The sequence below is a fragment of the Ornithorhynchus anatinus genome, unplaced genomic scaffold, assembly GCF_004115215.2.
Source record: "Ornithorhynchus anatinus isolate Pmale09 unplaced genomic scaffold, mOrnAna1.pri.v4 scaffold_93_arrow_ctg1, whole genome shotgun sequence".
Lineage (NCBI taxonomy): Eukaryota > Metazoa > Chordata > Mammalia > Monotremata > Ornithorhynchidae > Ornithorhynchus > Ornithorhynchus anatinus.
Window position 1 is genome coordinate 402,771 of NW_024396943.1, and position 25,423 is coordinate 428,193.

Genomic DNA, 25,423 nt, shown 5'->3' on the forward strand with positions numbered 1-25,423 from the left:
CTCCCCAGCCCGTGCTCTCTCCACTGAGCCACGCTGCTTCTCGGTGTGTGTGTGTGTGTGTGTGTGTGTGTGTGTGTGTGTGTGTGTGTGACTCCCTTGCACGCTGTTAAAACTTAGTGTTAAAACACTTTCCATAAGTTTTTTCCCCAAGTTTCCACAAGATCAGTGGTGTGGTTTGAACTCTACTACATGTCACTGAGGCTCCCCCGGGGTCCAGGACGGTCCTGGTTGGTACCAACTGGGGGCTTGCAACAAAGACGCCAAAGGAACAGAGGGGATCCAGGCCGTTTAACTTAAAGTGCCATATTTACCTTTCGAATCTGATTGGTAGTCAGCATAATCACATCAGTCCCTTCGTGAAAGCACTGAGAAGCAGCAAGATAACCAATCCTCTGTTTGATTAGAAAAACAGATGCGTTAGCGTCACGACCAGAGTTCTGGCTTTCTGGAGGCCTTACCGGCGGTGCCTGCCGTGGGCGTTCTGACGACAGGACCCCCCACTTGAGAGTCACATGACCTTTGGGCGGTGAGCAGGGCTGGTCTCAAAGAACAGTTTCCCTTATTGAAGAAAGGGAAAATGGGCCTTGGAATTAAATACGGCTCCCAAGTCAGGTGACAGACCTTTGCTCTGGCATTCCTCTCCTTTAAAAGGTTTCAAACTTCAACTGACCTGAAAATTCTCTACTGAGACTATGCCCCCTGGCCATTCACCCCGGGGCCCTTCCACAGTCAGCCTTGGGCCGTCAAGGCAGGCCCAAAAGAACGCCACGGTACAATCACTTCTCGGATGGGCCGCTCCTTTCGGTAACACTTGCCCGCTCCCCACCCAGTGCATTCCCCCAGTTCAGCCAATCCCCATATCTGGGGACTGGGTGTTTCTGAGCTCGTGGTGGGCAGGGATTGTCACTGTTTATTGTTGAATGGTACTTTCCCAAGTGCTTAGTACAGTGCTCTGCATGCAGTAAGTGCTTAACAAATACAACTGAATGAATGAATGAATTCAAGAAGATGCTGCAAACCCCATCCCGATGAGGTGAGAGGTGGGGCAGAGCTGGGTGGCCATATACCTTGGCACTGTTGATTTTTTTTCTATTCATGTTATTTTCCCCCATGAAATAACCAAATCAATCGCTCGATGGTATTTACTGAGTGCTTACTGTGTGCAGAGCACTGGACTAGGCGCTTGGGAGAGTCAAATAAAACAGAGTTGGTAGATAAGTTCCCTGCCCACGACAACTAAATCACTCTACTTTGACCATCTGAGCTGAAAAACTCGGCCTATAGCTCATTCCAGAAAGTCCTCGCTTCCTGACAGGTAGAGGCAACAGAGCCTCGGCGGGGGAGGGGGACACACGAGACCCTGGGCAGGCACGGAAAAGGAACTCACATGACCCAAAATGTGAAAATTTGGATCGTTAACGCTAGACCATTAGCATCTTACCTTAAATGTAAACTTGGAAGCACTCATAACTTCGATAATATTGAACGCGGCCCAGCTGATGTCATAGCCCAACATTTGTAACTGAAGAAAAGAAGCAAAACAGGGAAACTTTACAAATTCCACCCAACAATTCTGGACGCTAAATTGCAAGAAGAAAACCTGAACTGCCTCCACAATGGGTGGAGACCTACCATTTCAAGATTGGACAAATCCTAAGAGGCTCGTGTTGTTTGGAAAGCAGTGAACCTACGATACTGCAGGGAGAAGGGCCAGGGAATGAGGCTTCTTCCCCTTTCTTTTCCTCCCCGCACCCCACCTCACCACCCCCCAACCACCAATCTGCCCGTTAAAGTGTTTCGACACCTTGAACTTTCCACCAGGGGTGTCTTAAGCCACAGCAATAAAATGATAACATTTTCCAGAATGAAATAAAAACAAAAAATCCCAACTTCACTGCTTTCACTGGGTTTCTGAAGGGCAGTTACAGAGCCACCCACCATGCAGGCCTTTAAGTAGACCTAAGGGCACCTTCTACAGAGGAGCAGGAGCACCCAAGTAAAACCAAAGAACTTACATAGGTAAGCTTGCAGACGGCATTTGCTTTCACAGCAATATTGTCTTGCTTCAGTTCTTGTTTAATCTCATCGATACACTGAGAGATGTATTTTGCCTGAAAGAAACAAATATGGGGAGTATTCACCCAAACGAGAATCAATACTTTCCAAAACATCGTGTACTGAAATAAAGAACCACCTCACATAGGAGGCAATCTAAGAGCTCTTATTAAAGGAGCGGGAAGCGTGCAGCAGCCTAGTGGAAAGAGCCTGGGCGTCAGGAGACATGGGTTCTCATCCTGGATCCATCACTTACCTGCTGGGTGAGCCTGGGCAAGCTACTTCATGTCTCGGTGCCTCAGTTTCCTCATCTGTAAAATGGGGAGTTAATCTCTGTTCTCCTACTTAAACCGTGAGCCCCATGGGGACAGGGACCGTGTCCAACCCGATTATTTCTTATCTACCGTAGTGTTTAGTACAGTATCTGGCACACTTAGGTAAACCCTGAACAAAAACAAAAATGGCTATTATTACTATTATGTTAATGAAACGACTGAACTCAAAGCGTCTCAAGAGATCTCCCACCTGCTAGCTAACTCTACCCACTCTACCTGTGCCTCATTTATTGCTCCCGCTCTCCCTCCATCCTTTACCACCGTCTCCAAATGCTCCTCTCCACGCTCCCTTTCAATATGCTTGAATCTCCCCTACCCTGAAAAAGACCCTCTCTAGATCCCAACCAACCAATCTTCCAAAAGCTCATACTTAAAAGCACACTTTAGAGTTGAACTTTGGATTCGCAAAACACATGAACTATGGCAGAACTGAATGTATTGCAAAATGCGGGGGGAGCTAGGGGGGACACGCCCTAAACCTGTCCCTTTTCCGCTCCCGGGGTCAGGCTCCACATGAGGACTATGAAATAAAGAAACTCTCGTGTCAGGGATGTTTTTTCCCTACTCCATCTTAAACCTCCCTGACCTCCCAGCTGCCTTCGACACTGTCGACCACCCCCTTGTTCTGGGAACATTATCCAACCTCGGCTTCACTGACACTGTCCTCACCTGGTTCTCTCCGGCTAACCATTCTCAGCTTCTCTCAGGTTCCTTGTCTGCCTCCCACCCCCTAAACGTGGGAGTCCCTCAAGGCTCGGTTCTGGGTCCCCTTCTATTCTCTATCTGCACTCACTCAATCGTATTTATTGAGCGCTTACTGTGTGCAGAGCACTGTATTAAGTGCTTGGGAGAGTACGATATAAGAACGTCATGGGCAGGGAGTGTGTCTGTTTATTGTTGTAGTCTTCCAAGCACTTAGTACAGTGCTCTGCTCACAGAAAGCGCTCAATAAATATGATTGAATGAATGAACAATATAACAGACACATTCCACGCCCACAGCAAGCTTACAGTCTCCAGGGGGAGACAGATGTTAATAGAAATAAATTACAGATATAGATAGATAGGTGCTGTGGGGCTGGGGGGGGGGAATGAATAAAGGGAGCAAGTCAGGGCGTTGCAGAAGGGAGTTGAAAAAAAGACTTGCTCCTGGGACTTCAACTCCTATCTCTATGAAAATGACTCCCCCTCTCCAGCCCTTATCTCTCTCCTCTGCAGTCTCACATTTCCTCTTGCCTTCAGTACTTTTCTACCTGGATCTCCCACTTCAAACTAAACATGTAAAAAAAAGCAGAATCTTCCCACCCAAATCCTGTACCCACCCCCACCCAGACAACTTTCCCCTCACTGTAGGCAGCACCACCTACACTCTATGTCACATGCCCATAACCTTAGCATTATCCTCAACTCATCTCCTTCAGTCAACTCCCATATTTAATCTGCCACCAAATCCTGCTGGTTCTACTTTCATGACATTGCTGGAACCCCTGTCCTCCCTCCTACTTAGACTGTGAGCCTCATGTAGGACCTGATTATCTTGTCTCTACCCCAACGCTCAGTACAGTGCTTGGCACATAGTAAGGGCTAAATATCACAATTATTACTTTTAGACTCCTTTTCCCTCTCCATCCAAACTGCTACTATGCTGACCTAAGCATTTATCTCATCCCTCCTTGATTACTGCATCAGCCACGCTGGCGACTCCCCCCTCCCCAAACACACACACACCTGTTTTTAAATAGTATTTGTTAAGCGCTTACTATGATAATGATGGTGGCATTTGTTAAGTGCTTACTATGTGCAAAGCACTGTTCTAAGCGCTGGGGAAGATACAAGGTGATCAGGTTGTCCCACTTGGGGCTCACAGTCTTACTCCCCATTTTTACAGATGAGGTAACTGAGGCACAGAGAAGTTAAGTGACTTGCCCAAAGTCACACAGCTGACAAGTGGCGGAGCGGGGATTTAAATCCATGACCTGACTCCCCAGCCCATGCTCTTTCCACTGAGCCACACTGCTTACTATGCACCAGGCACTAAGTACTGGGGTAGATGCAAGCTAATCAGGTTGGACGCAGTCCATGTCCCACTCAAGATCTTAATCCCCATTTTACAGATGAGGGAAGTGAGGCACAGAGAAGTTAAATGACTTGCCCAAGATAACACAGCAGACGTGGTAGAGCCAGGATTAGAACCTAGGTCCTCTGACTCCCAAGCCCGTGTTCTTTCCACTAGGCTACACTGCTTCTCCCTGCCTCATGTCACTCCCCACTCCAGTCCATACTTCATTCTGCTGCCAGATTGTCTTTCCAAAGAAATCAAGTCCACGGCTCTGCACTCTCAAAACCTCCAGTGGTTGCCAATTCAACTCCGCAAACAGAAACTCCTTACCAGAGGCTTTAAAGCACTCAATCGGTTCCCCACCCCCCACCCCCCATCTCGCTGATTTCCTACTACAACCCAGTCCACGCACTTCACTCTTCAAACGCCAACTTAGGGATGGATCGTACTTTGGCCTGTATCTCACCGTTGATCCCTCACCCACATCCTCCCTTTGGCCTGGAACTCCCTCCCCCTTCGTATCGGACAGACCACCACTCTCCCACCTTCAAAGCCTTATTAAAATCACATCTCCTCCAAGAGGCCTACCCTGATTAAGCCCTCATCTCCTCTACTCCCTCCCCCTTCTGTATTCATTCATTCAATCGTATTTATTGAGCGTGGTGTGCAGAGCCCTGTACTAAGCGCTGGAAAGTACAATTCAGCAACAGATAGAGACAATCCCTACCCAACAACGGGCTCACAGTCTACAAGGGGGAAACAGACAACAAGTAGACAGGCATCAACAGCATCAAAATAAAAGAATTAGATATATACATACACATGAATCATCTATGCACTTGGCTCTGTACCCTTCAAGTACTTGATAGTCATTCCATTCTCAGCCCCGTGGCACTTATGTATACATCTGTCATCTCATTATTTTAATGTTTGTCCTCCCCTCAGGACCATAAGCTCCTTCTGGACAGGGAACATGTCTACCAAGTCTGCTGTACTGCAGTCTCCCAAGCGACTTGCACAGTACTCTGCAACCAGTAAGCAGTCAAAAAATACCAACGATTGAACGAGAGTGTTGTTTTTCCATTTTCACCAGGCACTCCAATTGTGCGATTCTAAAAGAAGAATCAGCCTGCCCGGTTTCACTGCTAGCGCCACTTGATCTATCTGCCATTCAAAAGAGTACTTGCAGAACTTCTCCATTTTGGTATGCCTATAAGCTGGACTCCATTTGGAGCTTTTGGGCTATATATTTTGTCAACTCTCTCTATGCTTCTGAACCGCGGACAATAAAAGGCTGAATACACTCTACCGTTCCCCCCGAGCCTGTAATATAGTGCTCTGCATACAGCAGACGGGACTTTCACAGGTTAGATCATCTACACGATTGTCTTTCCACTGTTCGCCTCCAGACCAACAAGTCTGAATGCAGAAGAGACCTAAGAGCCAAAATGGATTAGGCCCCATACAGGTTTGAGACTTGCTGGTGATCAGGCCCCAAGTGCCAAACCCAAGAAATAGCTACTGCAGTTACAGTTTCATCAAACTTGGCAAGTTATAGGTCTGCTGACATTTGGGAGACTGCCCCTGCCAAGAGGAAGAACAGGATATTTGAGAAAAATATACCGCAAAGCCTCAAAAGCTTATGTGTAAATCGTCACAGCCCGCAGGGACCACGAGTAACAGCTCGCAGACAGCTTAAGGCGGTTGCATCTGTATCCCTTCATGTTAATACCAAGGGGGAGAGGGAAAGGGAGTTAAATATGTACCTGTTCAGAGCTCACACCTGATGGTTTCAATTTTGTTGAAGTATGTAGCCAGGTCATTAGGCAAAAGAGATGGTGAGAGTTGGGGGGATGGAAGACTTGAGAAGGGAGTTAAATATCTGGAACAGCTGCTGAGGGTGGTGGTAATGGGAATGAATTAGGAAAGAAAAGTACTGTTGTCGGGCAGTGGAGGGCCAAACTGAAGCAGATAAGAATGAATTTCAAGTGGACAAGGTCAGAGGGATGTCGGGGTTTCCACCAACGGCACTCTGCAGCTCGGGCACAGGAGCAGAGGAAACGTACTGTGGAGGCGATCCAGGGTTGCGGGTTAGTGTTACGAGACCGGCGGAGGGACGGGGAGCAAGGGAGTTCAGCCCAGTGGAGAGGGTGGTGTCGAGTGTGTGGATATGTGCAACAGGAGAAGGTAGTTTGGGTAGGGAGACCAAATGGGGTAGAGTGGCTACAGAATACTGGAGGGGGTCAAAAGAACAGAGGGCTCTGTGGGAGCCAGGATAGATCTGTGGGGGGTGGGTGTATGGGGAAGAGAGCAGGTGAGGAGGTTGTGGTCAGAGGAATTTCAGAATTGGTGAAGGTAGAGATTGTAGAGTTACTGGAGATTATAAAAATCAAGTGTGTGCCCAAGTTGGTGAGTGTGAGAGGTGGGGTGGAGCAGGAAGGTCACTGGAGTAGAGGAGTGAAAGGAGGTAGACAGTGGAAGGATCATCGGGGACAGCCACATGAGTACTGAAGTCCCTGCCGATCTGTGTAGAGATGGAGAAATGAGAGAAGGAAAGTGAGAAAGGGATCAAAATGGTTCAGAAAGTTGGAGGAGGGGATTTGGGGACAGTAGATGACAGTGACTAGTAATTGGAGTTGGGAGTAAAGGTGAATTATATGGGCTTCAAAGGAAGGCAAACAGAGGGATGGGGGATGAAATGGAGCAAAAATGGCATTAGGGAGCAAGTAGGAAGTCAATTCCTCCCCCTTTACCAATAAGTCTGGGGGAGTGGGAGAAGATGAGGGAACCCCCTAGAGAAAGAGCAGCAGGGGAGACTGTGTCATCAGGGGAGACCCAGGTTTCAGTGACAGTGAGGAGCAGTGACTGGGTCAGGAATAGGTCAATCATATTTACTGGGCGTTTACTGTGTGCAGAGCACTGTACTAAGCGCTTGGGAAATAATATAGAAGACTCATTCCCTGCTCACAACAAGCTTACAGTCTAGAGGGGGAGGCAGACAGTAATATAAATAAATGACAGATATGTACATAAGTGCTGTGAGGCTAGGAGGGGGGACAAGGGTGAGAGGTCAGCAATGAGATAGATGAGATCGAGGTACAGTGAGAAGGTTAGCGTTAGAGGAGTGAAGTGTGTGGGCCAGGTCGTAGTAGGAGAGTAGCGAGATGAGGAGAAGGGATCAAGGGGGTTGAGTGCTTTACTTGAGGTCAAGGATGAAGGGAAGCTTCTCCATGATGGAGCAGGGGTTCCACAGGCCACACTTGGCTGAGGCTGCAGAAAGGGTGCATGGGGTTGGGGTGGTGTGAGGGGTAGGAAGGGGATGAATGGGGGTGAGCTGGCAGCGGCCAGTGCAAGGGGAGGAGGATGAGGGGCACTGCTGGGACAGGATGACGGGGTCAGGAGCAGTGCAAGGAGTGGGGAGGGGTTGGATAAGAGCGCACGGCCTGTGGGGAGGGAGATGAGGAGGGGTGCTGGGAGCCGGGGACAGGGGAGGAGAGATCAGAGGGAGGGGACTGAAGGCACACGGTGGGAAGTCTGGAGATGCAGCGGCTGATCTGTAGACCCAATGGGCTCTGGGAGATTCCACTAGTAGGGGCATCTCAGCAGCTCCCAGATGGGAGGAATCCACAAGTTCTGTGCTGCCATTAGCGAGTTATTAAAGTGGCTGTCAGGAGAGAATGGGCGAGCTCTAGCAAGCCCTTAGTTACTGATGGGTGACTACTGACACGTTGTTGTCTCCGTGGTGAGTCACTGACAAAATTAGGAGAGAAAAATCGATAAGGGGGAGATGCAAACAAGGCAGAAAGAAAGAGGGCTATATGGATGAGAGCAAGCTTGGAAGACTTGTACAGAAGTGCTGCAGGGGGTTGTGCTTAGGTGGGGCAGAAGGGCTGAAGTGGTAATGGGGGGCTGGAGTGGGGGAGAGGTAGGGAGAACAACGATTATTAATCAAGTCAACAAATCCACCTAAATTTTTGCCACTCCTTTCTCTAGCTACTACCAGCTGTATCTCTATTTGGGAATAGATTTGGAAATCTATTTAGGAATCCTCTGTGGGGCCCGGCTCTCCCAAGAAATTGAGGACAAGAACCATGTCTCTGCCTTTTCTTGAGCACTCATAAACATAGATGGCCATCACAGTTGTGTATGAGCTGTATTTCCCAGCTCCTCTCAACCCAAACCTGACAGTTTCCTTCCAACTTTGACTGTGAGCCTCAGGTGGGACAGGGACGGTGTCCAACTTGATTATCTTGCACCTACCCCAGTTCTTAGTACAGTGCCCGGTGCACAGTAAGCACCCGCCCCTCTGAAAAACATGGCTCTCGGAAGCCTGTTAGCCCCCAGCCCCACTAAAAACAACAATGGCATTTGTTAAGCCCTTACTATGTGCCAAGCACCATTCTAAGCGCTGGAGAAGACACAAGGTAATCAGGTTGTCCCACGTGGGGCTCCCAGACTTAATTCCCATTTTACAGATGAGGTAACTGAGGCACAGAGAAGTTAAATGGCTTACCCAAGGCCACACAGCAGACGAGTGGAGGAGCCGGGATCAGAATCCACATCCTCTGACTCCCAAGCCCGTGTTCCTGCCACTAAGCCACGCTGTTTCACTAAAATCCCTGCCCAGGCCTTAATGGGCACCTACGCTCCCAAGCACTCGATAGACAGAGAGCTCGGCACATAGTAGGCACCCAATCAACATCACTACCGATTGAGACAATTCACTAAGCCTCTCTGCTGCTCTCTATTTCAACAGACCAATCCATTTCCTGACTTTTGCCTTTTCTGTTAACTTTGGCAACTCTTGCCCAGCTTCAGTCACACTGGCAGACTGTCTTCCAAAACCTGGACTCCAAGCCTCATTTCCGCTGAAATTCATGGGCCAACTTCCTTCTCCTACGCAAGCCCATCACAAGGTTACCAGATGTACCAGGTCACAGATTTTGCATCACATCTCTCGAGGGCACTTAGGTGGGGAAGACATAGCTAAAGGAGAGCAAGTACAGCTGAAAACTAATGGTACTGGGGACAAAGACGATTTACAGGTAGCGAAGCAGGAGGAAGAAGGACGAAGCGGGACGCATCAGGACAAACCAGCTAAACGAATGCTGAGGTTGGATGCTGGGTTGATGAGACGGGTATTACCAAGTGATCAGGGAAGGCTTCCTGGAGGAGGCAGGGGTTCAGGGCTTTCACAATGTGGAGAGCTGTGGTATGGCCAATTTGGGATGGGAAGAAGGGGGTTGGCAGGCTGAGGGGAGAGCATAAGCAAGGGGAGTGAGGTGAGAGGGAGAGAATGAGGTACTATTAGATAAGCCCTGTGTGGGCAGGGATTGTCTCTTTTGCTGAATTGTACTTTCCAAGCACTTAGTACAGTGTTCTGCACACAGTAAACGCTCAAATAATAATAATAATGTTGGTATTTGTTAAGCGCTTACTATGTGCCGAGCACTGTTCTAAGCGCTGGGGTAGACACAGGGGAATTGGGTTGTCCCACGTGGGGCTCACAGTCAATCCCCATTTTACAGATGAGGTAACTGAGGCACCGAGAAGTTAAGTGACTTGCCCAAAGTCACACAGCTGACAAGTGGCCGAGCCAGGATTTGAACCCATAACCTCTGACTCCAAAGCCCATGCTCTTTCCACTGAGCCACGCTGCTTCTCAACTGAATGAATGAATCTCAACTGAATGAATGAATCTCAATGAATAAATACAACTGAATGAATGAATCTCAAGGGACTGAAACCCTCAGAAACACAAAGTCTGCCTCAAGGGCAAGGATGGAATATGGACGAAAGTGGATAGAGGGTGAAGGACTGGGGGAGGGGAGAGAGAGAGAGAAAAAGAGGAGAAAGGGAGAGAAAGAAAAAGAAAGAGGGAGAAAGAGAAAGAAAAAAGAGGAAGGGAGGGCAAGTGCATGAAAGGCTTTTGGGGAATAATTTTATCAATGGTATTTACTGAGCTCTTACCATGTGCAGAGAACTACTAAGTGCTTGGGAGAATCCAATACAATTAACGGGTTTTAGTAATTGATTGGATGTGAGAGCAGAATGCCAGTGTGGAATGGAAGATATCATCAAGGCCAGCCACTGGGAGGATGGAGGTGGTGTCAATGGAGACAAAGAGCAGGATTAGAAAAGAAAACATCTGCACTGGAAGAAGAGGGGTTGGTTCAGCGTCAAAGGCGACTGAGAGGTTGAGGAGAATTAGGAGAGAGAAGAAGAGCCCACTGGATTTGGCTACGAGGTCATTAGGGGCTTGGGAGAACGAGGTCTCGATGGAGTTGAGGAAGCAAAACATCTGACTATAGTGGGTCAAAAGAGCTTGGTGCAGAGGAAGTGAAGGCAGCCGGTGCACACAGGAAAGGGAAGACAAAGGGCTGAAAGGTGGCTGCTCGTTCTGTTGTACCCTTCTAAGCACGTACTACAATGCTCTGCACGTAGTAAGCACTCAATAATATCACTGACTGGTTGACTGGGATCCAAAAGAAAAAAATTAACACAGAAAAGACTTGTATTATTATTGAAAGCAAAAGAAAGCAGCATGGCCTAGTGGGTAGAGTGCAGGCCTGGGAGTCAGAAGGTCCTGGGTTCTGATCCCGGCTCTGCCACTTGTCTACTGTGTGACCCTGGGTGAGTCACATCACTTCCTCTATGCCTCAGTTCCCTCATCTGTAAAATGGGGATTAAGACTGAGCCCTATGTGGGACAGGGACTGGGTCCAACCCAATTACCCTGTATCTACCCCAGCACTTAGAACAGTGTCTGGCCCATAGTAAGCGCTTAACAAATACATAATTACTATTATTAGAAGGGGAGGAGTCATCAGAGAGAAGAAGAGAGAGAGAGGTGGGGGCTAAAGATAGCATTTTGGGAGGGGAGGAGAGTGGGAGCAAGTATTTTTGCATGAGATGAATGGGGGTCAGAAGCAAAGGCAGAGGGGATACAGTCAGAGAGCAGGTGAGAGATTGCCACTTGGAGTAAGAAGAGAAAGAGGAGGGGCTAGTAATAATAATAATGCTGGTATTAAGTGCTTACTATGTGCCAAGCACTGTTCTAGGCACTGGGGTACATACAAGGTGATCAGGTGGGGTTCACAATCAATCCCCATTTTACAGATGAGGTAATTGAGGCACAGAGAAGTTAAGTGTCTTGCTCAAAGTCACACAACTGGCAAGTGGTGGAGCCAGCATTAGAACCCACAACCTCTGACTCCCAAGCCTGTGCTTTTTCCACTAAACCACGCTGCTTTTCACTCCCTTCTGTGGCACTCTTGGATTTGCACCCTTTATTCACCCCTCCCTCATCCCCACAGCACTTACGTACATATCCGTAATTTATTTACATTAATGTCCATCTCCCCCTCTAGACCGTAAGCCTGTTGTGGGCAGGGAAGGTGTCTACTAACACTGATATATAATACCCTCCCAAGTGCTTACTGCAGCGCTCTGCACACAGTAAGGCTCAATAAATACAACCGATTGATATTCATTGAGAGAGGAGCTGGGAGGAGCTTAATGACTGTTGGTTTCTATTTTACTGACAAAGTAGACGGCACGGTCTCAGGGTAAGGAGGCAGAAGCATCCCAAGTGGAGGTAAGCTGACTGCCCGCAAAAGTGTGCTCTGCTCACAGGAAGTGCTCAGTGAATGACACTGATTGAGTGAAAGGCCGGGCCAAGGACCCGGAGCCAGAGACTGCCTTTCAGCAGGATGGTTCGAGATCCCTTCTGCAGACAGTAGGGTGGGGGCGAGGGAAGGCGGGGGTGTCACTGAGTTGTGAGGTAACTGTGTCAGGCCAGGGTTAGGGCACTGACTGCCTTCTGCTTTTTGTGTGTGTGTGTGTGTGTTCATATTGCTTTTTAGAGTTGGAGATAGATTTCCAGCTACTGTTGCAGTGTTATGTTTTGAATGACTTTAACGAAGACCAAATAACATTTAAGTGATGTTCAACAATACAGTTTTTAGCACAGAAAGGAATTTACTATTAGTTGACAGGTACTAGAATGAATCCTAATTTTGAATGTGCAAATCTATGGAAAAAATGGACCCTGCGATACACCCAATCGGCTAACTGCCACATGACTCTAGATGTAGACTCTCTTATTCTCCTCCTTCATCCTTAAAAACTCTTACTACAATCTACTATATCCTTGTTCTATTCTCCACCTCCACAGCCTATATTCATTCAGTCGTATTTGGGTGCTTTCTGTGTGCAGAGCATTGTACTGAGCGCTTGGGGAAAGTACAATACAGCACTAGAGAGAGACGATCCCTGCCCACAACGAGCTCACGTTCTAGAGAGGGGAGACAGACATCAATAAAAGTAAACAGGCATCGATAAAAATAAATCAGATTACAGATATATACACAAGTACTGTGGGACGGAGAGAGGGGTAAGAGCAAAGGGAGTAAGTCAGGGTGATGCAGACAGGAGTGGGAGATGAGGAAAAGTGGGGCTTAGTCTGGGAAGGCCTCTTGGAGGAGATGTGCCTTCAGTAAGGCTTTGAAGGCGAGGGAGAGTAATTGTCTGGCGGATTTGAGTTCCAGGCCAGAGGTCTATATAAAATATACGTGTCTCCCATTAGTCTGCAAGCTCCTTGAGGGCAGAGAATGTGGGTTTTGATTCCCTTGCCCTCTCCCAAGCGTTCAATGTGCAACTCAGCCCTCTGTGTGCGATTCTCCCTCCTGCCCCCATCCCGCGGTGAGTTTGCCCCCATCTCTGCCAGAAGGTTCTCTTTCTTCATGGCAGTGGGTCCCGGTGGCAGCATGGGTGCAGCGCCAGGAGGCAGCAGGCCCTGGCACTTCCGGGCAGGGGTGGAAGGCCCAATACGGGCAGTGGCCTGACTGCCGATCCGACCGGAGATGGCGGCCTTACCAAAGAGGGAGGGTCTCCCCAGGCGAGCGTGTTCCCCGTGCCCGTCTCTGGGAGCCGGCTTCTCTCCGCTCGTCCAGTCTCACTTAGCGCTGTGGCCTCGACTCTGAATCGGCCTGGTGCATGAACCATCACAGCCGTCCTTCTTACAGGCCACTGGTGGTTTCATCCTCAGACAGCATCCTGATTTGCTAACATTTGATGTTGTGTTTTCTGATATCTGTTTTGACTCTGCAAGTGTACAGACCAGCCAGTTATAGTCTTGAGATGAGTCCGGTAGAGCTGGAGTGACATTCTACTGTATAGCAGCCGCTTGGACATTTTATTTTCAGCCCCTGCTCCTCAAACCCTACCAGTGCAGCTGTGTTTCAGTGAACACAACCAGGATGCAGCACTGGCTGAGGCTTTGCTTTCCATGTCCTCAAGACTCTTCTCTACCCTCCTTGCTTTCAGCTTGCCCATTTCAATTCACTACACGGAAAGCCTTTTTTTTTTTTTTTGCTATTTGTTAAGTGCTTACTATGTGCCAGGCACTGTTCCAAGCACTGGGGTAGAAACAAGGTAATCAGGTTGGACACAATCCATGTCCCACTTGAGGCTCAAAGTCTTCTTCCCCATTTTACAGATGAGGCAACTGAGGCACAGAGAAGTTAAGTGACTCACCCAAGGTCATACAGCAGACAAATGGCAGAGACGGGATGACACCTCAGGTCTTTCTGACTCCCAGGCCCTTGCTCTACCCACTAGGCCACGCTGCTTCTCACGCTTTTCCCTATTTGTGGCCCATTCTCTCTACATGCCCCACCTGGTGTTGCTGTGGGCCGAGCTTCAGTGCTAGGAGACCGACTTCATTCCAGGACGGCGTTCTTCGTGATACAGTCTTGCCATTTGATATGGAGCCCGGCCCGCGAGTGACCCTGACGGAACTGCTCAAGAAGCTGGCCAGGTCTCCCAGCCGCACAAGAGGCTGGACAACACTATAGCTCGGTAGGCCTTTAGTTTGGCCCGGAGCCTGATACCACACAGCCACCTCACTCTGACAACCCCCCAAAGGCTGTACTGCCCTTCCTGACTTGGTTTTCTATTTCCTTGCCTTTCGTGGCATCGTTGGCTAATGTGCTGCTAGGTATCAGGACTCTGTGATGGTATTTAGCTCTGCTGTGCCCATATAAATGTATGTAGAATATGTTAAAGGTGAACATATGTTACTCAGGTGAATGTGTTACTCTGGATTTCACCGGCTTAGTCTGTAGCGCATAGCTGATTTGGCAGTGTGCTTTTTAATCATCTGCATATATCAATGGGCATGTGCCTCTTGGGTGCTGTCCCCTGAATTTGGTAGTTCTCTGGGACTTTGGGTGACGCTTGAAGTTTGTTGAATTGGAAGAGTTGCCCAGAGGAGCGGAAGTGTATTTTCGTCTGCATCTGGGCCCCTGCTGCAGTACAATAATGCAGACTGGGGAGGTGGAGACATAGTGTCATAACAATTACTAACAAAAAGCTAAAGAACAAGTCAGTTGGACCGACTTAGAGACACCACCTGTGATCTCTGGAACGGATCGAGGCCCTCAATCTGCTTCGTAATGAAGTGAATTCCAAAATCACGTGCCCTCTTGGCACCTAATTTTCATCAATTAACCAAATAGGGGCTGTTCTGAATTAAAATTAAAACCAATTAAAAGCAAACACCCTGAACATTTGATTTACATTCTCATTCAACCCATTTGATAATTCTATTTATTTATATTGATGCCTGTTTACTTGTTTTGATGTCTGTCTCCCCCCTTGTAGACCTTAAGCCCGGTGTGGGCAGGGATTGTCTGCCTTTATTGCTGAACTGTACTTTCCAAGCGCTTAGAACAGTGCCCCGCACACAGTAAGTGCTCAATAAATACAGCTGAATGAATGAATGAATCAGTCAAGTCAGTTCCACATCTGCCCATGGGGCCGTTTCGTATACTGCTGTGCAGCAATCCCCGGGAAACACCTCTCCACCTGAAACTGCAGGTAGCGGGGGCAAACACCCTGCATCAACTCCAAAGAGAAGCTTTGAGGAGTGAGAGAGGGCGAGAAGAAACTTAAGCAAGGCGAGAGCTATTTCTACCGGTCGGCCAACAGCCAGCCTCTAAGCCAGACGTTTTCTAAAAATATAGGCAGGAGAGCTGCCGTTGGGCTATTTGTTATTGGGCTCCCTGTGGAGGGGAGAACTCCAAGGAAGCCACAAGCAGAAGAGCAAGTGGGAGCAGCTGAGAAGAGGAACTGTTCCAGCGGCCGCTGCTGCTTGCCGCCCGCCACCCCCACACACTTCCTCCTCCACTCTGGTCAGATTGAGCTGAGTGGAAGGGGAGATTTCAAGAGACGCCTTGGGAGCATGGAGGGAACAGCTTCCCAAAACACACAAAACAGAGTCAAAGCCTCTACAAGTTTAAGCCCTCAATAATGTGCTCCCTTATGAAGAGCATCAGGCATGCAGGAAGGTGGCCTAGAAAAACAGCAGCCCCTGGACTTGGGAAAAAAAAATGGCCAGACTAGAGCAGCAAGGGAATTAGGGAGAGCGTTGGGGCCAGCGGCGGGGGGGGTGGAGACAACATGGTCCGGTGGAGCTAGGAAGGGCATGTCTGGCTAATATTACCCATACCGGGGCTGACGACTCCACAGGCTCCTAACCATTTTCATTCCTCGGCCTGCAGAGCAACAAGATGCACGCAGAGTAAGGAGGAGGGGGAGAGGCAAGACAGATCAACTATCCTTGCTAGAAGTCACTGAACTCAAGTTGAGCAGACTGTTCACAATCTTGTGCAACCCAGCAACTTGAGAGGAATTAACTCATTCAAAAACTTCTAAAACAATCCAACTCAAAAACTACATTTTTCAAGTGAGAAAAACCATAGCCTAGTGGATAGAGCACGGGCCCAGGGGTCAGAAGGACCCGGGTTCTAATCCGGGCTCCGCCACCTGTCTGCTGTGTGAGTCCTTGGGCAAAGTTACTTCACTTCCCCTTCACTCCACAAAAACCACCCTCTCAAAAGATCACAAATGTTCTCCTCCTCGCCAAATCCTACAGCCTCCACTTCAACCTAATCCTCCTCGACCCTTCAGCTGCCTCTGACACTGTCGACCACCCCCTTCACCTGGAAACATCCAACCGCAGCCTCCCTGACACTGTCTTCTCCTGGTTCTCCTTCTGTCTCGCTGACCACTCATTCTCAATCTCTTTCATGAACTCCTCCTCTGACTCCCACCCCCTAACTGTGGGGTCCCTCAAGGTTCAATTCTGGGTTCCAGTCTATTCTCCATCTACCCCCACTCCCTCGAACTCATTCGTTCCCATGGCTTCAACTACCACCTCTTTGCGGACAATTCCCAGGTCTACATCTCCAGCCCTGATCTCTCTCCCTCTGTGCAGTCTCCCATTTCCTCCTACCTCCAAGACATCTCTACTTGGACCTCATGCCATCACCTCAGACTTAACATCTTCCCACCCAAACCCGGTCCTCCGTCTGACTTTCCCAATCACTGTAGACAGCACCACCATCCTTCCTGTCTCACGAGCCCGTGACCTTGGTGTTATCCTCAACTCCCCTCTCTCATTCAACCCATTTGATAATCCTGTTTATTTATATTGACGCCTATTTACTTGTTTTGTTATCTGTCTCCTCCCTTCTAGACTGTAAGCCCAGTCTGGACAGGGACTGTCTGTCTTTATTGCTGAATTGTACTTTCCAAGCACTCAGAACAGTGCCCTGCACATAGTAAGCGCTCCACAAATATGACTGAATGAATGATAAATCTATCACTAAATCCTGTCGGTCGGCCTTCAAAACACCGCAAAAATCCACCCTTTCCTCTCCATTCAGCCTGCTACCACATTAATCCAAGCACTCGTCCAGGCTCATGATTACTACATCAGCTTCCTTGCTGACTTCCCTGCCTCCTGTCTCTCCCCACTCTGGTCCATACTTCTCTCTGTTACCCAGATCATTTTTCTACAAAAGCGTTCAGTCCACATTTCCCTACTCAAGAACCTCCAGTGGTTGCCCCTCCACCTCCGCAGGAAACAAAAACTCCTTAAAGCCCTCAATTATCTCGCCCCCAACTACCGCGCGTCGCTGCTCTCCTACTATACATAACCCAGCCCTCAAACTTCAATCCTGTAATGGCAACCTACTCACCGTACCTCGACCTCACCTATCTCACCGCCAATCTCTCGGCCACATCCTGCCTCTGATGTGGAACACCCTCCCTTCTTTCATATCCGACAATTACTCTCCCCACCTCCCCTCCAAGAGGCCTTCCCTAAGCCATTTCCTCTTCTCCCACTCTCATGTTTCACCCTGACTTGCTCCCTCTATTCACCTCCCCCGATCCCACAGCACTTATGTACATATCCGTAATTTATTTACATTAATGTCCTCTCCCCCTCTAGACTGTAAACTGTTTGTTATATTGTGTTGTACTCTCCCAAGCCCTCGGTCCATTGATCTGCATATAGTAAGCACTCAATAAATACGTTTGAATGATAACTCCTCCGGGCCTCAGTTATCTCATCTGTAACATGGGGAATAAAGAGACGGGACCGTATCCACCCTGATTACTTTGAATCTACTCCAGCACTTAATACGGTGCCTGGCACCTAGTAAATGCCTAACAAAAAGACCATTAAAAAAAAAAAAGTATTTCAGGTCAGATACTTTAGCAGTGGTTGACAGACACTGAAACACAAGTTTTAAAATGTGTTCATTTTAAGCGACAAGAGGAACTAACCTCCACAACAGTCCAATTATGTCCATCATATTGCAGATTCCCTGAGATTCTGTTTTTCACAGTTTGGGAAGGCTGTGAAACGGTGTGCTGGTCTGACTTTTGATTGTGACTACGTGCTGAGAAAAACCTGTCAAACAGGACTCCAGAGCAAAGGACATGAACCAGAATCTAGTCTGAAGGGATCATGTTTCACCCCAAATCAGTCCTGGACTAAGGGACCCTCTGCTTCCCTCCCCAGGTAGAATAGGTTTTGCTGGACATGCCCTTGCGGCCGGCCCCCTCCTCCCCCCACACCCTCCAAGCACCATACCCTATAAAACATTCCTGTCCTAGACCTCGCAGGATTTGGGTTTTGATCATTTCCACCTTCCTTAGATGTCCTGTCACCCGCTCTTGCTCCCCCTCCCTTAGTCTTCGGTTAGGAGCTCCCTGAGGGCCAGGGACCGTATCCAATTAATAATAATAATAATGATGGCATTTGTTAAGTGCTTAACAAATAAGCACTTAGGATAAGCAGCGTGGCGCAGTGGAAAGAGCACGGGCTTTGGAGTCAGGGCTCATGAGTTCAAATCCCAGCTCTGCCACTTGTCGGCTGTGTGACTGTGGGCAAGTCACTTAACTTCTCTGTGCCTCAGTTCCCTCATCTGTAAAATGGGGATTAAGACTGTGAGCCCCACGTGGGACAACCTGATTCCCCTGTGTCTACCCCAGCGCTTAGAACAGTGCTCTGCACATAGTAAGCGCTTAACAAATACCAACATTATTATTAACTATGTGCCGGGCACTGTCGATACAAGCAAATCAGGTCGGACACAGTCCCTGTCCCATGTGGGGCTCACAGTCTCGATCCCCATTTTACAGATAAGGTAACTGAGGCCCAGAGAGGTGAAGTGACTTGCCCAAGGTCACACAGCAGACAAGTGGCTAATCCGGGATTAGAACCCATGACCTTCTGACTCCCAGGCCCATGCTCTATCCACTGCGCCATGCTGATTCTCATAATAATGATGGCATTTGTTAAGTGCTTACTATGTGCCAAGCACTGTTCTAAGCACTGGGGGGATAAAAGGTAATCAGGTTGTCCCACATGGGGCTCACAGTCTTAATCCCCATTTTACAGATGAGGCAACTGAGGCACAGGGAAGTGAAGTGACTTGCCCAAAGTCACACAGCTAACAAGAGGCAGAGCCGGGATTAGAACCCACAACCTCTGACTCCCAAGCCGGGGCTTTTTCCACTGAGCCACCCCGCTTCTCTTAATTGTTACCAGTGCATTTTTCCCCCAGCTCTGCACACAGATCACAACAGCTATTTCAAAGCAGTCTTCAGAAGAATTTTGTTACAGTATTTAGATGAGCTAAAAGCTTCTGAGCACTTCTCAGCCACAAGCGATTGAAAATGAAACAATGTGCCAGGCTTACACACTTCTGTGAATCCGTCTCCAACACAAGGCTCCCAAAAGCAGTGAAGCGAAAGAGGAACGGTTTTAGGGAAAGCATTGCCTGTTCTCCCCCTGCTAGGCCGCTCGCACACATATACTCTCTTACTGACGACCATCATGTCGCCCAGCAGCACCCCGCCCAGCGACTCGGCCCCCCCCTTACCCCACAGGGCTCTTGGCTGCTCACCAACGTCCTCCCTCCACTCACCTCCCGCCCCCCATGGGCCCGCTCACCAACCCACTTGCTGCAACTACACGAGCCTCTCCTTGTGGGCAGGGGCCACGTCTACCAACGCTGTCAGAATGGACTCTCCCAAGCACTCTGCATACAGTACGAGCACTCAAAAGATACCGATCGCTTGCAGCTCTCCGTTGCAGGGATCTTCAGTTCTAGAGGCTTGGCCACCCCTGCTCCATCCACTACACTATATCCTAAAACATAGCGGCTCAACTCTGCCCCACCGGCTCATTTTCCAATGGAATTCCCGTTTGCTGAGGAAACTGAGGCCCAGAGAAGTTAAGTGCCTTGTCCAAGATCACACATTAAAAAGTGGAAATCTGGGATCAGAACCCAGGTGTCCTGACTCCTAGGCTCTTTCCCCTAGGCCGCAATGCTTCTCCAGGAGCTGACAATCTGGCAGCCGGTAAATACTATTATCGTTTGTATCGATGCTGTCTCTCGCCCAAACTTCTGGAAAACATGTATTAGCTCTCCAAACATCTGTCGGCGATCTTCCTAGTTATTTCAAAATCCGCTAACAAGCAAAGCAGCAGTAAGCACAAATCAGGGCAAAGTGAAATCAAAACTTCAACTGCCACTTTATGTGTTCCTGTATAATCGAATCGCCCTCTAATTCAGACCCACATCACCCCCCCACCCACCCAACCCATGGGGGGGGGTTGACAACCAAGAAAGGAATGCCATTAGCAGTGAAGGTTACTGACCAAAGAACCGCCTAGATGGAGCATTTGCTGAGGTGAATAACCAGAGCAGGAATCCGGAAAAAAGCCAAATGCAGCTACATAAATGGTTCTTCAATCAATACTCTTTATCGAGTGCCTACTCTGTGCAGAGTTTTGTACTAAGCACTGGGGAGAGTGCGGTAGTTATAATACAAAATCTCTACCCTCAGGGATCTTACAATCAAAGGTATTGAGCACTTCCACTGTGCTAAGTGCTTGGGAAAGTACAACGCAACGGAGTTGGAAGAAGCGTTCTCTGCTCACAACAAGCTTACAGTCTCAAGGGGGAGACGGACATTAATATAATTTGTAGATATGTACATAGGTGCTACTGGGCTGAGCATGGGGCGAATACCAAATGACCAAAGGGCACAGATTCGAGTGCGTAGATGCCGCAGAAGGAAAAAGAAGGGGAGACAGCCACCAAAGTCAGTTACAGGTAAGAAGAAGACTGGAGAGGTGACCATGTACAGTAAGACGATATGTATCGAAGTGCTTCAGATAGTTGTGAGTGCATATGTGCGGAGGTGGCATTGGGAGAACGTGACCTGAGGAAATGAAACGCTAATCAGAAGGTGGGATTTCAGAAGGGCTTTGGAAGTGAAGAGGTCTGCGGTTAGGCTGATTTGAAGGGAGAGGGAGCTCCAAGCAGGAAGAAACCCGTGAGCAAGAAGAGATTGGTGGTGAGAGATGCAAGAATAAAGTACAGCTGAGGAGGCTGGCTTGAGAGGAGCGAGGGTAAGGGCCAGAGAGGTGACGGAAGGCCTTAAGCCCAACAGTCAGGGGGGTCTGCTTGATGCAGGGGAATGGACAACCAGTGAAAATTTCTGGGGAGTGGGGGGATGTGTGCAAAACGGTATTTTAGGGAAAAAAAACCCCAATCTGGCAGCAGAGTGAAGTATGGACAGTACAGAGGCCAGAGTCAGGGAGGTCAGCAAGAAGGCTATCGCACTAGTCCAAGTGGGATATACCGAGTACTTTCTGAAATGCCCTCCCTCCTCACCTCCGCCAAACTATCTTCCCCTCTTCAAAGCCCTACTGAGGGCTCACCTCCTCCAAGAGGTCTTCCCAGATTGAGCTTCTCCTTTTCCCTCTGGTGCCTCTCTGCGCCGCCCTTCACCTCCCCTCTGCTAAGCCCCCTTTCCCCCCTTTCCTTCTGCTCCTCCCCCTCTCCCTTCCCCTCCCCTCAGCACTGTGCTCATTTCTTCACCTGTATATATCTTTATTACCCTATTTATTTTGTTAATGAGGTATACATCCCCTTGATTCTATTTATTGCTATTGTTTTTGCCTGACTCCCCCGACTAGACTATAAGCCCGTCAATGGGTAGAGACTGTCTCTATCTGTTGCCGATTTGTACATTCCAAGCTTTTAGTACAGTGCTCTGCACATAGTAAGTGCTCAATAAATACTATTGAATGAATGAATAAATGAGTACTTGGACCAATGGAGAGGAAGGGGCAGATCTGGGAAATGTGTAGGAGAAGAGACAGGACTTGGGGACAGACCGAATGTGAGAGATGAAGGAAGGTAAGGAATCAAAGATAATGCTAAGATAGTAGGAAGGATGATGTCAACTATAATGGAAAAATCGGGTAGGCAGTGGATTTGGGAGGAAAGCAAAGAGGTTTTAGTGTTAAATGGAATGAGTTTGGTGGGGGGAGGAGGCAACCATGCAGAGATGGATCTGTAGATGGGGGCAAAGGGGCAATGGTTGAGGCCAGCAAGATAAATTTGGGAATTACTTGAAAAGTGACAGGAGCTGATGCCATGAGAGCAGATGAGCATGGTGCTCTTTACTTATGCTTCCCCACGTGTTGCCCCCTGCCCACTTACTCACTCACTGCATTCTAGGCCCCAGCAAGAGGCACGTGCAGGAAAGGCAAGAATGAGAATTTCACAAAGTTTCTCAGTTCCAACCAAAGCTCAACCATCCTATATGATTGCAAGTTAAAGACCCAATCCTTATGCCCCCCTGCATCAAGTACTTGGATCCGAACTATGGTTTCAATTATCACCTCTACGTGGATGACACCCAAATCTATATCTTCTCCCCTATCCTCTCTCCCTCCCTCCAGGTTCGCATCTCTCCTCCTGCCTTCAGGATATCTCTATTTGAATGTCCTCCTGCCACCATATACAAGACAGAGCTTATCTTCCCTCCCAAACCCATCCTCTCCAGAACTCTCCCATCACCGTGGATGGCACCACTATCCTTCCCGTCTCCCAAGCCCGTGACCTTGGTGTCATCCTTGACTTGGCTCTCATTCGCCCCACACATCCAATCCATCACCAAATCCTACCGGTCTTACCTTCACAACATTGCCAAGATCCACCCTTTCCTCTCCATCCAAACCGCTACCAGGTTCGTACAATCGCTCATCCTATCCCAACTGGATTACTGCACCAACATCCTTCCTGAGCTCCCCACCTCTTACTTCTCCCCACTTCATTCCATACTTCACTCCGCTGCCCAGATTATCTTTCTACAGAAAGGTTCTGGGCATGTCACACCACCCCCCCATCCCCGCTTCTCAAGAATCTCCAGTGGTCACCTATTAACCTCCGTATCGAACAAAAACTCCTCATTATTGGCTTCAAAGCTCTCCAGCTCCTTGCCCCTTCTTACCTCACCTCCCTTCTCTCCCTCTACGTCCCAGCCCACACACTCCTCTCCTCTGGTGCTAAGCTTCTTACTGTGCATTCATCTTGCCGCCGACCCCTGGCCCACGTCCCACCTCTGGCCCGCATCCCACCCCTGGCCTGGAACACCCTGCCTCCTCAAATCCGCCAATCACTCTCCCCTGCCAAAGGCACACCTCCTCCAAGATGCCTTCCCAGATTAAGCCCCCTTTTCCTCAGCTCCCCCTCCCTTCTGTGTCCCTGTGCTCTCACAGCCCCCCCCCGGCCCCAGGGCACTGATGTGTGTATATATATATGTATAATTCTATTTATTTATGCTGATGCCCGTTTACTTGTTTTGATGTCTGTCTCCCTCCTTCTGGACTGTAAGCATGTCGTAGGCAAGGATCGTCTCTATTGCTGCATTATACGTTCCAAACGCTTAGTTCAGTGCTCTGCACACAGTTAAGCGCTCAATAAATACGAATGAATGAATGAAAGTGAAGGTGATTATTATGCGGTTTACTTAGATTTTAACAAACCTCGACGGACCTTACATTCACTGGATTTGTTAGTCTAGATGATAGATGAATGATAGAGCAAAACCGGCTTATCTTAGTTTAGGAGCACATACAAAATTCACTTTTCGGATGTTCACCAGAGTGAGAGATTTGCCACGGTGCTTTTTAAATAAGAACTGACTCTCTGCAGACCATCTTTTGCAAATTCCTTCACCTACCAAAGAATTCCGCCAACTTCTTTGTTCTCGCTCTGGAAAGGGGAAAACTTAAAGAAGAGCTACTCTATCTGAGGGGTGGGGGCGAGGGGGGAAGGGCTTGGAAAGCCACTTTCACAAACGTGGTTCCCCAAATTAAGTCCTCGCAGCGCTCCACTAAGTTCTATCCCTCGTTCCCTTCCCCACAATGATCGCCTCACACTTCCAAGGTTCTCACCGCTGGGATTTTCTCAAGAAAGCAAAGAGGCCAACCAGTAAAATCCAGCGGTCAAACATTAACACTATTCGGGGCCAGGCTCCCCCACCCCGCCCCTCCACGTAGTCAAAAGCAAATTCGGGATTTGGACAGTAACCGGATCGCAAAGGACGCGAGCTAGCGACTGCCCCAGATCTACAGGGTTACCTCTGAGCCAGTTTCACTCGGAACTTTAAAGGTGTCCCCGGGTGGGAACGATATCGGTGCCTTTAAAAAGCGCGGTTAATTTATTGGATTGTATCTGCCACCCTCCTAGACCAAGGGGAAGGAGACCAAACCCCGACCGTACAGAGCACGAGCCCTCACGCTACGATTCTGTTCACTCGGGGACCGCTGCATAGGACCCTCCTTTCGGTTCCGGGGAGACCCTCGATTCCCACTGAATTATTCCCCCTCGGCTCGAAGTTAGTTTGGGGTGTTTTTTTTTTTTGGTCTTTCCCTCCATTCCTCCGCCCCTAAGCCCGTAGCCCTCCGCCTGCTTCCCTTCGGCTGTGGCTTGCCAGCGGGCTTGGCCAACCGGGCCCAAGCCATGCCCGGGTCCCCGTCGAGGCCGCCCCCGCCCCCGCGGAGAGCATCGCCACGGTCGGGCGCGACGCTCGGGCCTCAGGCCTCCCGCCCCTCCCTCCTTCGCGCGACGATGACGATTGAGAAGCCCGGGAGCCCACCGACCCCCCCACCCCCGAGCGCGACCCTCGGCGAGGGAGCCGAGAAGAGCTGACGTGGCTCCTCCCGGCGGGCTCGGGGAGTGAGGGGCGAGGCGAGGCCGCCGCCCGCCGGAAGCCCCCTCTCGCCGGCCTCACCTCGTCCTCCTTGTGGTTCCGGATACCTCGGACGAGGTCTTGCAAGTTTTTGTCAAACATGCGATCGATGCTGCCCTTCACCATCTTCAGCGCCATCGCGGCGGCAGCCGTAGGTAGCTCGGCCGGGGCCGGAGGGGCGGAGGCGGGGGGCGGCGGGGCGGCCGGGGAACGCGGCGCTGCACTGCGGTGCCTCAGGGCCGGCGCCGCGTCACATTCCCACGGCCGTCCGCGGTCCCGGCCGGAAGGGAAAGCGACGGCTACCCCGGGCCCTCGCCCTCTCTGGCCGTTGAGCCCCGCTCTGCTCGCAGACGGAGACAAAATGGCGACGGGTCAGCTGACGGCGCTCGCCCTCACCCACCCCCCTCGCCGCGTGACGTGGCGCGCGGGCCTCCGGGCCCGCCCCCTTCATTCATTCATTCATTCGTTCATTCATTCATTCAATCAATCGTATTCATCGAGCGCTTACTAGGTGCAGAGCACTGGACTAAGCGCTTGGAATGGACAATCCGGCAACAGATG

The 25,423-nt window shown here is 49.5% G+C and overlaps 1 protein-coding gene across 3 annotated transcripts in view; it reads right to left on the reverse strand.

Moving 5' to 3' along the window:
• AP3D1 (adaptor related protein complex 3 subunit delta 1) overlaps positions 1–25,204 on the reverse strand; it is a 101,077-nt gene extending 75,873 nt beyond the window's left edge. For 2 of the 3 annotated variants that reach the window (XM_029057337.2, XM_029057336.2), the window contains exons 1-4: positions 24,905–25,046; positions 2,016–2,111; positions 1,442–1,522; positions 312–392 (exon numbers count right to left, since the gene is read on the reverse strand). In XM_029057337.2, coding sequence (XP_028913170.1) covers positions 312–392; positions 1,442–1,522; positions 2,016–2,111; positions 24,905–25,000 — 354 coding nt within the window. In that variant the 5' untranslated portion in view covers positions 25,001–25,046. Of the gene's footprint in view, positions 1–311; positions 393–1,441; positions 1,523–2,015; positions 2,112–24,904 lie in introns of all 3 variants that reach the window. The other variant, XM_029057339.2, reaches the window with a different exon arrangement.
• Positions 25,205–25,423: the final 219 nt, after the last annotated feature.